This window comes from Eleutherodactylus coqui, chromosome 7, assembly GCF_035609145.1.
Source record: "Eleutherodactylus coqui strain aEleCoq1 chromosome 7, aEleCoq1.hap1, whole genome shotgun sequence".
NCBI lineage: Eukaryota > Metazoa > Chordata > Amphibia > Anura > Eleutherodactylidae > Eleutherodactylus > Eleutherodactylus coqui.
In genome coordinates this window covers 211,576,539-211,590,097 of record NC_089843.1, presented here as the reverse complement: position 1 = coordinate 211,590,097, position 13,559 = coordinate 211,576,539, and the positions used below count along the sequence as shown (strand labels likewise).

At 44.8% G+C, this 13,559-nt stretch overlaps 1 protein-coding gene across 2 annotated transcripts in view; it reads left to right on the top strand.

Moving 5' to 3' along the window:
- The window catches only part of LOC136573122 (protein regulator of cytokinesis 1-like), a 31,278-nt gene extending 22,552 nt beyond the window's left edge, over positions 1-8,726 (top strand). The window contains exons 8-14 of one of the 2 annotated variants that reach the window (XM_066574319.1): positions 542-678; positions 1,524-1,619; positions 1,696-1,842; positions 1,952-2,044; positions 2,524-2,619; positions 5,076-5,180; positions 8,514-8,726. In XM_066574319.1, the coding sequence (XP_066430416.1) occupies positions 542-678; positions 1,524-1,619; positions 1,696-1,842; positions 1,952-2,044; positions 2,524-2,619; positions 5,076-5,180; positions 8,514-8,579 (740 nt within the window). In that variant the 3' untranslated portion in view covers positions 8,580-8,726. The remainder of the gene's footprint in view (positions 1-541; positions 679-1,523; positions 1,620-1,695; positions 1,843-1,951; positions 2,045-2,523; positions 2,620-5,075; positions 5,181-8,513) is intronic. The other variant, XM_066574320.1, reaches the window with a different exon arrangement.
- Positions 8,727-13,559: the final 4,833 nt, after the last annotated feature.

The following is a 13,559-nucleotide window of genomic DNA, read 5'->3' as shown; positions in this document are numbered from 1 at the left end:
CTGAGATAATTATCGAAAATTGTGGTTCTCGGTGACATTCGAAATACACCCCCCCCCCCCCCCCCCCCCCATCTGTGTGTTGATCCCATGACCCAATCCAATGGGTCTGAAAACTTGAGATTTTTGTATACTTTTTGTTACTTTAAAAAAAAAAAAAAATAATAATAATGTGCAAAGTTGATGGTCAGATGGGAGATGATCAGGTGTTACCCCTTGGGATGACCCCTAAGCTGTAGTCATGGCAGTCAATCCGCCTGTTGCAAGCAAGTTCATGCTGCTTCTCACATCCACTTTCAAAAGGGTTTATTAAACCAGACTGGTTAGAATTGTATTAATATTGTCCAGTCCTGATGCAACATGCGTTGTAGTTTCCTGTAGTGCTGCTACTACACCGTGCGCATTGTATTGGCTATCTGCAGGGCATGGATGTGTTCTCCACAGCGAGGCTGGCTCTGTGCAGCGGGCCTTTTTACTGGCTTTTGGATGGGTCGTGAATAGGACACCCTGTCTAATACATCCTGGTTTCTTTGTTGCATTGCAGATGAATTTACAGAAAATCTTTTAGTTCAGCACGATGAAGAGCTGATGAAAATGAAAGCGAACTATGACAAACGCAGGCTGATCTTGGATGCGGTGGCAAAGTGGGAGACCAGCTGGGCACAGTTTGTGATATTGGAGGTGCTGTATAGATTCCACACCATCGATCTTGTGTATTTCTGGGCTAGTACCGGTACCACATAGTGACTTTTGCATTGCACATTTTTTACAGATCACTGCACTCCTCGCTGACGTCAGGTTGCTCCTAACCACATTCTTGGTTATTTTGTGGCCATTATGGATATTGCCACTCTGTATGTTCTTGGTCTTTGTCAATGGTCCGCTTTCACTTGCCAGTTTTACCAGCGCCTTTCAGTAGTCATTTGTAAATGTTATTGTAGGATGATGCATGGAGATACATATGTTTTCTCCATGTGAAAAAGAACATGAGAAGCTGGATTATCGAACGCCCAGTCATAAAGGGGAGTAGTTTGACTCTTCTCTAGGTGGTTCCCTAAACCCATATCAAACTAATATATTCCAAGGTCTAGTGGTTCATTATCACTCAATCATTAAACACTGTAGAATTTGTATTCTTGAGGGAGTACTTAATCAGAGATTGATGGTAGTCTCTGTATACAGACATATATGGCGGATCCTGTATTTATATATAGGTATTGCCTTTCATTGTAAGCCTGTTTTATGGTAATGAGATGCCTGCTGATTTCTGCAGAACCTGTCCTCCCCTTTGAGGCTCAGTGGCCAGAGTGAAAACTGCAAGACTTCATTTTTCTTTTTCTTTTCGTATTATCAGTAACCTGGAAAATTAGGGATAAAAACACACGTGTACATTTTAACATTAATACCTGATTTAAACAATAGGATATTCAATTTACTTTTTCTTTTTTATGTGGTATTGTGGAGAGGTGGGAATAGACATTACTGGGTGCTTCTACTCATTTTGCCATGTTTCCTTTCCTTTTTAGAAAAAGGCATCTGACCCAAACAGGTTCTCAAACCGTGGAGGAACGTTGCTCAAGGAAGAGAAAGAGCGTGCAAAACTTCAGAAGTTGCTATCTAAGGTAGTTGGCGCATGTCACACAAAGTGGTAGTAGTCACAAAAGGCTATAAAAGTAAGTTCTCTTATTTTGTACTCAGCTGGAAGAAGAGTTGAAGTCTCGGATAGACACTTGGGAGTCTGAAGAAGGTTGTACGTTTTTAATTAAAGGCAGTAAGTTTATGGATTACGTGGCAAATCAGTGGGAAACGCTGAAGCAGCAGAAGGAGCGTGTGAAACCGGATCGGGTGAGTTCTGCTATTGTAATACTCTTCTGCCTTTCCGTTTTTAACAGACATCTATCTTCTACCAGCTTTTTTCTTTTACATTACAACCATTGATTTGCTTATTTCTTAGACGCAAAAAAAAGAGCCGCCGCAGTTTAAAACTCCGATCAAGAGGCCGGCTGGACAATGTACACAGGGTACTCCAAATAGCAAAACTAGGAAGGCAAGTATGCCATTAAGGTTTGCTGGTTTAGTCAGGGTTTTTAAGTAAGAAATATAATAAATTTGTATCCTTTTTAACTAAAAGTAAACTTTGTTATATCCACTTGATGTAACAAATATTGGTTGTAATACTTGATCTTTCACCATTCAACTACAAATTAGAAGTTGTCATTTTTGAATGGCTTTGTTTTACAAGCAGTTTTGGAGAAGATTTCACTTATTTTGGTCTCTATTAGAATGTGCTTAATTCTTTACCATCAGTTTCAGAGAAACCAATTCAAAGACATTTGACTTCTCTCTAAGTGTAGAATCTTCAACCAATGAGAATTCCTCTTCACACAATGTCTTCTAGGTTTCTATTGGTGTAAAGATGGATTCAAATTGATTTGGCGTACTATTTATTGGCCGTTGAGAATACTTTAGCTGTAAGGTTTTAACTGTTTAACATTTCACCCTTATTCTTGGCCTGTTTCTCTGCAGCTGAATGGAACTACAAATTCTACTATGTGTTACACAAATATGACAGCCTCCAATGGAAGCCAGACAAGTGGAAAAGTGCCGCTAGCCACAATTAAGGTAGCAAAAATGTTGTACAGTAATTTTCTAAAACTTATGCTCATCTCTCCCAGCTCCAGCATGTCTCCTGCCAGTAGATCCAGGTAATCACCCCATGCCACTGTCTTACAGGCTGCAGTTGCCTGCTTATGAGATGTCAGACTGCTGCAGCCAATCTGGCCTCAGTGCTCAAACGCTGAGCCCTGTGGCTGGCTGCAGCAACCTGTCACATACCCATACACTGGTTAACTGAAGCTTGTAAGCACAAACCCGGCATAGAGGAAGTAGCTGTCACTGGACATGTGGGTTTGTTTTGCCATGGGGAAGTCAGATTCTAAAGGGAAAATTTGGACCACCTTCAATTCTTCATTCCCCACCCATCCTAACCATACCTGATCTGCTGTATGAAAACCATGCTATATTTGGCACTTCTTAACCAAGGGATCAACCTATGTAAAAGGGCTTTTTGTTTGGAGAACTATACTATTTCATGAATTATGTGGAAATCGCACTGAATATATTTTGTCCCATGGTTTACTGCTGTGCCTCATTACTAGCGTAAGAGCCTAACATACAAGTTGAGCCAATATCTGTGAAGGTAAATGCACTGCATCATTAATCCTCTCATAACAATGCTTATCTCTGATCCTGGCCATTGCAGTCTCCCAAGCCGGCTCACACCTGACATGTACCGCACATCTACTGCGCATGTAAAGTTTATTAACTCTCTAAAAAAAACTTGAAGGGTAACGTCTTGTTTGGTACATGTGATTTAATGGAATACTCGGAATGACCATTTTGCTGAGTTTGGGTATTCTGGGCTTTCCATGTAGCGGCGCAATGTACAACCTAAATGGGGTGGCTATGAATCTTGGTTCAGTCTTTAGTCTGATCAATGATAGATGTAAATATGAAAACATGTAAGGCAAATCTTGTGTAAATTTGCAGATCCATGTAAAGATTATGAGCAAGTGCAGAAAAAGTTAAATCCTACTTGCAACTAGACGTTATGTAAAAATGCATGGGGGAGCGTTTGAAGGTGTCAATCTCCATTTTTCAAAAGCCATAACTTTTTTATTTTTCCGTGGACGCGGCCGTATAAGGGCTTGTTTTTTGCGTGGCGATCTGTAGTTTTTATCGGTGCCACGTTTGGATACATAGACAATATCGTAAAATTTTTTTTTTTTTTTTTATGATAACGGAGAGAAAACGCATCAATTCTGCCATAGATTTCTTTTTCTTTTTTTTTTACAGCGTTAATTATGCAGCATAAATGACACACTAAATTTTTTCTGCGGGTCGGTACGGTAAGAACGATACCAAAATTGTTATATTTTTTTTTAAGGTTTTTACACTTTTTTGCAATAAAACCCCCTTTTTTTTGGAAATCATTTTTTTTTTCTCTATAGCTGCATTCAAACTCCTGTAACTTTTTTATTTTTCTATCTATGGAGCTCTATGAGGGCTTATTTTTTGCGAGACGAGCTGTAGTTTTTATTGGTAACATTTTGGGGAATGTACGGCTTTTTTGATCACTTTTATTGCATTTTTTTTGTGAGGCAAAATGCTAAAAATTAGCATTTTGCCTCAGTTTTTTAACGTTTTTTTTACGCCTTTTTTCGTACAAAATAAAAAGCATGTTCAACTTTTTGTACACGTCGTTACGGACGCGTCAATACCCAATATGTGTGGTTTTAATTTTTTTTTTCCCTTTTTTATGCTAATATTAGAAAAAGCATAAAAAAAGGGGTTTTTTATATTTTTTTTTTACATTTTTTCTTTTTTTTACACTATTTTAGTCCCTCTGAGGGACTTGCAGCACTATGCCTATGATCGCTGTCATTAGGCATGGCAGAGCTACTGCTCTGCCATGCCTTATCGCTTGTACAGCGATTATAGGCACAGGCAATACAAAACGCCAGCGTCTGGCGTCCTGTTGCCATGGTGACAGGCCGGGCTCTCGCGATGACATCACGAGAGCCGTCCGGAGACAGAGGGAGCGCGATCCCTCTGTGAACTCTTTCCCTGTCGCGATCTACTTAGATCGCGGCAGGGAAGGGGTTAACAGCGGGAGGCGCATCTCCGATGCCCCCCCGCAGTTGCAGCGGGACGCCGGCTGTGACTGACAGCCGACTCCCGCTGCGGGATAGTGTGGGATCATGTGTACATCCTGGAGCGGGAAGGGGTTAATGTGTCTTTGTATTACTTCAACCCTTTGCAGATGCATTACTTGGAAGCCGGCATCCTAAACAGGAGTGTAAAAACATTCGGCTCAGCTATGTGGGGATCAAAAGATTGTTCCCCGGCTGACTGGGTGTTAAATGTTAGAGGTTATTTGTGGCCTTCCGTACACTTTTACGTCATTCATGTGATGATAAAACTACTTTCAATAAACCTGAGTATTATGTACCCGCCCTCTGCTTTCAGGAATTCTAAAAAAAAATTGAGCCAATGTAATCATATAGTTTGCTTTGCAGACTCCTTTGAAAACCAGAGATACCTCTATGAGAACTCCCTTACAGGACAGTAACAAACAGACAGTGGCATTCTCCAGTCAGCCTGGCAGCTATTCAGAGTTCAAGGTAAATGCATGCTTTTGTACGTGGTAACTCCCTGGGCTTTCTCAGTTTTACTATTTAGCAAATGATGAAAAACTATGAATCTACCACAAGAGGGCGACTTCACAGCATCCTGAGATACGTTTGTAAGAGAACATCTTATGAGCCTCTAAGCACACGGCAATATTTAATACGTTGGTCTTTCTTACAAACCTCAGCGGTGCAGATCCTGATTTAAAATCTTCACTACCTCCATTAAATATAGTTGGCACATAACGGATACATTAAAGGTATTGTCTCGGAGATATTTTTCCATCCATAGTTTAGGGGAAAACTTGCTAGATTATGGGGGTCTAATTGAGACCCCCACTGATCTTAAGGACCGGGTGGGTCAGAAGCATAGCATATTAAAATCAGCAGCAGTCAGACATGCACACTGCCAGGAAGTGAGCTGTTGTGCCTGCGCTGGACATGAAGGTACCTCTATAGTATGCCGCTAGCTGAAAGATGAATTTTCCCTTCACCCATGATGGTACCAGGAGAGAGAATTCGCCTCCAAGGACAGGAAACCTGCCGCACAGCGTAGCTTGTCAGGTCAAGAAATGCCTTTTTTTTTGTTTTGTGTTTTTATTTATTTATTTTTTAAATTTTGTGGATACCGACAGCTATTTACCTGGTAAGGAGTGTCTATGGTCGGCCACTGGTGATTGCGGTGGGTGATTCCAGTTGTTCTTTAGCTCTGCTCTTTTTGGAGGTGGTTGAACGGCGTGAAGAACTACAGTTCCCCCATTAGGGTCTGGTAAAGATTAGCAGTTGCTAGCTTTCCTTGTAGGAGGCGGTATTTTTCCCCAGATGGCGTAGGTCAACATGGAGTGATCTTGATGTGAGAAGATTCTGACACAGGTCAATGGGCCCATGTCACTTCTGGTAGGAATGTATTAGGATGGCTGCAAGAAGTTGGGTGTGGATGCAGCGATGTCAGTGCCCCCCGAGGTATTTTGTATTAATCCTGCTTACAAGACTAATGTGTAGTCTGCTTTGTGCTTCACTTCACCTGATTATGTTACGCATGGAAGATTCAGTCTAGATGACATCAGAAGGGAAGGACCCAGCTCCGGTGCCAGTAGCTTCAGAAAGGTTCATCTTTCTGGTTCAGAAGAGGATTATGTTCCTTAAGATGAAGGATTTTTTCTGATTCTTCTACCTTGTCCTCCCATGAGGGTCATCCTTGTTTCTCAGCAAATGATAAATTTGAGGCTATTGGAGCTGCAATGTAGATTGAGGAACCTAAGGAGCCTCTTTCAGTCCAGGATATTGTGTTTGAAGGCCTAGAAGGCTGTAAGCGTAGGAACTTTCATGTCCATATAAATATATAGTGTATCTGCTGGATAAGGATTATTTCCTGGGGGTGTTAAGAGGAAGTACCCTTTTGAGGAGGAGATTTCTGCAACCTATAAGGTCTCTAGGAGATCAGCCTCCCCATTTGATATGAAGGATCCCTTAGGAAATCAGAAAGGTTCTTAAAAAGGGCTTGAATCTATGTCTGCATCCTTTAAGCCCAATATTGCATGTACTGCAAGATCCTTAACCTAGGATTCCAACTGATCTAACCAGATGACTAAGGGGGGAAAAAAGGACTCTACAAAGAGCAGCTTCTATTTTGGCAGATGCACTAAGGCCAACTGTTAAAGTAGCCTTAGCCAACAGAGTCCGGATTGCAATCCAAAAGTAGGTTGTGTGCTATTCCCTATGAAGAATATCTGCTTGGTTCTGTTCTAGATGACTTCTTGAAAGCCTCGCATAAGTCAAAAGGCTTTCCTGGACCATCCTTTTAGGAAACCCTGCTAGCCTTTTAAAAGTTCTAGGCAGGAAAAGTCTGTTAAGGGGAAAGACAATAGTTGGAAAGGTTCCAGAGGGAAAGTAAGAGTCTGTTTGACACAACTTCAGAACCGTGTAGGAAGTCCAGCCAACAAGGACACCAGACTGCCAGGTGGGAAGAGATCTGGGCAAGTACTTGGGTAAGGGACATCATAGACTGCGGCCTAAAGTTAGAATTCTGCTCAGCTCCGTCAAAATGATTTATGGTCCCAGAACTGTTGAAGACTAGAGAAATCTGGTCCTTGAAGAGGAAATTTTAGATTTAAACAGAGGTTCTGATTTCAGCAAATCCAGAAGAACAGCGAAGAGGGTTTTACTTGCCCCTCTAGTCAAAAAGCCGGATGGCTTTCGGACAATCAATCTCAAGAGATTAAATCGTAACTAGGGATTAGCGAGTATACTCTCTAAGGCACTACTCGCTCGAGTAATGTGCCTTAGCCGAGCATCTCCCCGCTCGTCCCGAAAGATTCGGGTGCCGCCGTGGGGGAGAGCAGGGAGGAACGGAGGGGAGATCTCTCTCTCTCCCTCTCTCCCGCCCGCTCTCCCCTGCTCCCTGCCTCAACTCACCTGTCAGCTGCGGCGGCCCCCGAATCTTTCGGGACGAGCGGGGAGATACTCAGCTAAGGCACATTACTCGAGCGAGTAGTGCCTTAGCGAGTATACTTGCTCATCCCTAATCGTAACTGAAAGCTAAAAAAAGGTTCAAAATGGTGATTAAGGTCAATAGTAACTTTTTTTTGGTATCTTGGCGCTCCTCCTTACTGGTTATACAATGTTGGGTGCACACAAAATGATATTGGATCAACTTGTATCTTGGATTCAGTTGCTAAGGAGCTGGAGCTTAGTTTTCCTAGAGTATGCTAGGCGTTGGAGCGGTTTCATTATTGGGAAGGCTACATTAAAGGGGTTGTCCCGCGCCGAAACGGGTTTTTTTTTTTTTCAACCCCCCCCCCGTTCGGCGCGAGACAACCCCGATGCAGGGAGGTAAAGAAAGCTCACCGGAGCGCTTACCTTAATCCCCGCGCTCCGGTGACTTCTCTACTCACCGCTGAAGATGGCCTCTTCCTCCGTGGACCGCAGCTCTTCTGTGCGGTCCACTGCCGATTCCAGCCTCCTGATTGGCTGGAATCGGCACGTGACGGGGCGGAGCTACACGGAGCTACACGGAGCCCCATAGAAGACTGCAGAAGACCCGGACTGCGCAAGCGCGGCTAATTTGGCCATCGGAGGCCAAAAATTAGTCGGCTCCATGGAGACGAGGACGCCAGCAACGGAGCAGGTAAGTATAAAACTTTTTATAACTTCTGTATGGCTCATAATTAATGCACAATGTACATTACAAAGTGCATTATTATGGCCATACAGAAGTGTATAGACCCACTTGCTGCCTCGGGACATCTCCTTTAACACGCTAGTATTTTAATTTTCCTCTTCCGTAATAAACCTGTAACAATGAAAATGTTTGCTTTTTCTTTACAGGAGGAAATATGCAAAAAATCCAGTAAGGATGTTTGTTTTAATTCCACAGTCAACGAGCACCCCTAAACCTCTCGTTACACCCCAAGAAGTGAACGCCGTATTTGTATCGTCAATGTCTGCTTTTTGTTGTATTTTTATAAATTTTGTCTTTTTTAATGTTATTGCTTCTATAAGTCTGTAAAACAATTCTGCAATAAAGAGTGAAAAAAATGAGCGGACTGTTCTATTATGTTTCTGTACCTTGATGCAATTACTATTCTTTGTACATTATATTGCTGTAGATGTATGGATGCCACCACAGACACCAGGGCTAGAAACACTGGCCAAAAGGGGAGATGAGCACCAACCACCCCATATCATGTCAGTTTATCCATGCCGTCTCTGTTCCTATACACTGTTTTCATATAACATATCCTTAACAAATTGCTTCCATTGTTTACGCCAGTGTTTATCAACTCCAGCCCTCCGCGCCCCCCAACAGGTCATGGTTTCAGGATATCCTATAGCAAGGGTCCCCAACTCCAGTCCTCAGGGACCACCAACAGGTCATGTTTTCAGGATATCCTATGGTAAAAACACCTGTGGCAATGTCTGGGGCACTGACAATAATTACATCACCTGTGCAATACTGAGGAAATCCTGAAAACATGACCTGTTGGCGGTCCCTGAGGACTGGAGTTGGGGAACACTGTCCTATAGTAAGAACGCCTGTGGGAATGTCTAAGGGACCAACGATAATTGCATCACCTGTGCAACAATCATTAAGACATGACCTGTTGGGGGCACTGGAGTTGAGAAGCGCTGGTTAAAGCGGCGTGGTGCTATCTACCATCCACCGAATGGTAATCCTCTTTCAGACTATGAACAATGTTTCACTAAGGACCTTTTTTCGCAATGTGACAGGTTTGCTTTGCCTTCAAGGAAGAGACTCAGGTGGTTCCCCTGTTACATGAGGCAAAACTCATTACCTTCCGAAACTGATGACTACATGAAATGGTTAAAATTCGATCATTGGGACATCTGTGACATTGGGGGATGGGATCTGCCCATATGAAACAAACGTATGTACAGGGGGGACATGGCATTAATGAATTAGATAAACTTCAATCAGTTTATTTACAGCAGAAAAAACCAGCAAAGGGTGGCTTTAGACGGGACGACTGGCGCCTGAGGGCAGCCCCAATGATGCGCTCCTGCGGTTGTCATTCAATCAAAGGAAGCTGAGTGAGACAGAGATCTCTTCCAGCCACCGGCATCCATTCATTGTAAACAGGCAGTTGTTCAATGATGTATGACTACCTGTTTAAGCTCACTGAAATGGAACAACTGAGACTTCTGGGGATAAACAGGACTAGCAGCTACTTCTTGCTCAGTACCCAGTTGGGTACAGTGTTTACATGGGCAGACACTTGCCTTGATTGCTCAAACTGGAGATTGAGTAGCTGTCCGTGTAAAATTACCCTGGGTGCGAACCCATCGTGTGACCCCATTCTCAGAGCTCAATGGATTAGTTATACCTTATATTAGTTTAACCCTTTCCAAGCCACTGTCTGACGTCTAAAGACATACTGATTGAAGGCTTTACAGCTTCTCATGTCGGAAGACGTCTGGCAGGGTATACTTACTGTATATTACTGGCTGCTCTGTTGGGGGCCTCTCCAGCATGTCCCATACCACAGTACTGGCTCTAGCCAGCAGATGGTGCCATTGTATAATGGCAGAAAGAGGAAAAAACCCTGATTTCAAAATTGGATTGCAAAGGGTTAACACAGTAAGCTCAAATTTTGCAGTTTTGTCTTGAAAGCAAATGTGTATAAATTTTAGAAAGGGCCTACAAATGCTAAGAGGGTCTATACAAATGGGAAGAGGGTCTGGGGAAATTGGGCAACAAGGGCATGGTTCAGTTCAATGCAGTGAAATATGACTTGTGGGATTTGGTATCTGTAGAACCCAGCAAGGGTACGGTGCCATCAGGATTAGGACTAGAGATGAGCGAGCACCAAAATGCTCGGGTGCTCGTTACTCGAGTCGAAGTTTTCACGATGCTCGAGGGTTCGTTTCGAGTAACGAACCCCATTGAAGTCAATGGGCGACCCGAGCATTTTTGTATATCGCCGATGTTCGCTAAGGTCTTCATTTGTGAAAATCTGCAAAACCCAAGAAAGTGCTGGAAAAGGATAGGGCAGGCGAGGGGCAACATGCTGGGCTGCATTTCAGGTTCCCAGGTCCCACTATTCAGCCACAATAGCGGCAAGAGTGCCCCCCCCCCCCTACCAATTTTTACTTCGGACAAACCCTCATTAGCAAGGCACACCTTAGCTAAGCACCACACTACCTCGCACAAGCACTGCCTGCGGGACACACCCCTGCCTCTTCTCTTGGGTTACATGCTGCCCAAACCCCCGCCCCGCACGACCCAGTGTCCACAGCGCACACCAAAGTGTCCCTGCGCAGCCTTCAGCTGCCCTCATGCCACACGCTGGCCTCACAGCCACACTACCCTCATGTCTATTTAGAAGTGCGTCTGCCATAAGGAGGAACAGCAGGCACACACTGCAGAGGGTTGGCAGGGCCAGGCAGCGACCCTCTTTAAAAGGGGCGGGGCAATAGCCCACAATGCTGTACAGAAGCAATGAGAACTCCAATCCTGTGCCGCCGCCATCAGGAGCTGCAAACGTGGGCATAGCAATGGGGAATCCATGTGCCACACAGTATTCATTCTGTCAAGGTGTCGCATAGCTCAAACGCTCTGCCCTCTACCCAAGTCAGTCAGTGCCTTTGTGCCAGACAGGTCAAACACCGCGATGGGAACTAAGTTTGCACCAACAGCATAGGGGGGGGGGGGGGGGGGTCCTAGGAAGCCCAAGACATGAACAAAAAATTGATCTGAGCGGCCAAACATGGCAGACTTGCACCGTGCCCACGACATAGGCCTCGGCCCCCAGCTTCAGCAATCCTAGGCAGGAAGCGGACTTTCACTGCACCAAGGACATAGGCCTCTGCACAAACCCTCAGCAATTGCAGGCCTACAGCGGACTCCTATGCTAGCGTAGCTGTGAACGTCTCATTAGCGCTGTATTGCTCCTGAAGTTTGTCCGAATGCAGTGCCCCGGATAGTAGAGCTAACGTCAGATTAAATACAGGTGGGCTTCGGCCCACACTGCATGCCCCAGTCAGACCGGGGTTTTTAATACATAGACACAGGCAGGTACAACTCACTAATGTGAAGTCCGTGTGGACCCACAGCATGGGTGGCTCCCTGGAACCCACCGGCGGTACATAAATATATCCCATTGCAGTGCCCAGCACAGCTGAGGTAATGTCAGGTTTAATGCAGGTGGGCTTCGGCCCACACTGCAGGCCCCAGTCAGACTGGGGTTCTTTAGAAGTAGACACATGCAGTTACAACTCCGTGTGGACCGACAGCATGGGTGGCTCCCTGGAACCCACCGGCTGTACATAAATATATCCCATTGCATTGCCCAGCACAGCTGAGGTAACGTCCGATTAAATGCAGGTGGGCTTCGGCCCACACTGCATGCCCCAGTCAGACCGGGGTTTTTAATACATAGACACAGGCAGGTACAACTCACTAATGTGAGGTCCGTGTGGACCCACAGCATGGGTGGCGCCCTGGAACCCATCGGCGGTACATAAATGTATCCCATTGCAGTGCCCTGCTCAGCAGAGCTAACGTCACATACAATACAGGTGTGCTTCGGCCCACAGTGCATGCCCCAGTCAGAGGGGTAATATGTACCTTAACAGTAACCGCGCTGGTGGGAATGTGGTGGCGACTGCGAACCTAGTAGCGCGGTTTTATTTAGTTGGTTTTCGGAATGTGGCCAGGATTAAGTGGGCCATAGTGGGGGGGGGCTCTCGTGTCGGTAAAGGTGAAATTCTTGGACTGCCACCAGACGGACCAATGCAAAGGTATTTGCCAAGAATGTTTTCATTGTTGGAGGAGGAGGGGGATTTTTTTGAGGCACTACGTGTCCTCTCCACGTGTCCGTGGTTATATGCACCTTAACAGTAACCGCGTTGGTGGGAAATGGCCTCGCCACCATCATGTCTTTGGGAAGCCTCCGTTTACACACCCCAGTCACATAGCATTAGCAGCGGTATAGGCAGAGCCCAGAATTAGTAACATTTCAGCAGTAGCATTGGGAACAGGCCCCAGTAACAATTCGGAAGCAGCAGCATAGGGGGAGCACAGTCTTAGTTCCATTTCAGTAATAGTAGCAGTCAAGACAGGCCCCAGTAACAATTCCGAAGCAGCAGTATAGGGGGAGCACAGTATTGGTTCCATTTCAGTAGTAGTAGGAGTCAAGACAGGCCACAGTAACATTCCCGTTGCAGCAGTTTAGGGAGATAACAGTCTCTCTCACATTTCAGTAGTTGCAGTATAGACAAGGCCCCAGTTACATTTATGTAGCAAAAGTGTAGGCCAACCCCACACACCTTGCTGTACCATGAGTGCAGGCGAAGCCGATAAAAATTACTAGGATTACACTGTAGGCGAGGGCCCCAAAAAATTGGTGTACCAACAGTACTAATGTACCTCAGAAAAACTGCCCATGCCCAACCAAGAGGGCAGGTGAAACCCATTAATCGCTTTGGTTAATGTGGCTTAATTGGTAACTAGGCCTGTAGGCAGCCCAGTTAAAATAAAAATTGGTTCAGGTGCAAGTTTCAACGCTTTAATGAGAATTGAAACGTATAAACATTGTTTACAAAAGTCATATGACTGAGCCTTGTGGGCCTAAGAAAAATTGTCCGTTCGGCGTGATTGTGAGGTTTCAGGAGGAGGAGCAGGAGGAGGAGGATGAATATAATACACAGATTGATGAAGCTAAAAGGTCCCGTTTTGGATGGTGAGAGAGAACGTAGCTTCCATCCGCGGGTGCAGCCTACGTATTGTTTAGGTATCGCTGCTGTCCGCTGGTGCAGAAGAGAAGTCTGGGGAAATCCAGGCTTTGTTCATCTTGATGAGTGTTAGCCTGTCGGCACTGTCGGTTGACAGGCGGGTACGCTTATCTGTGATGA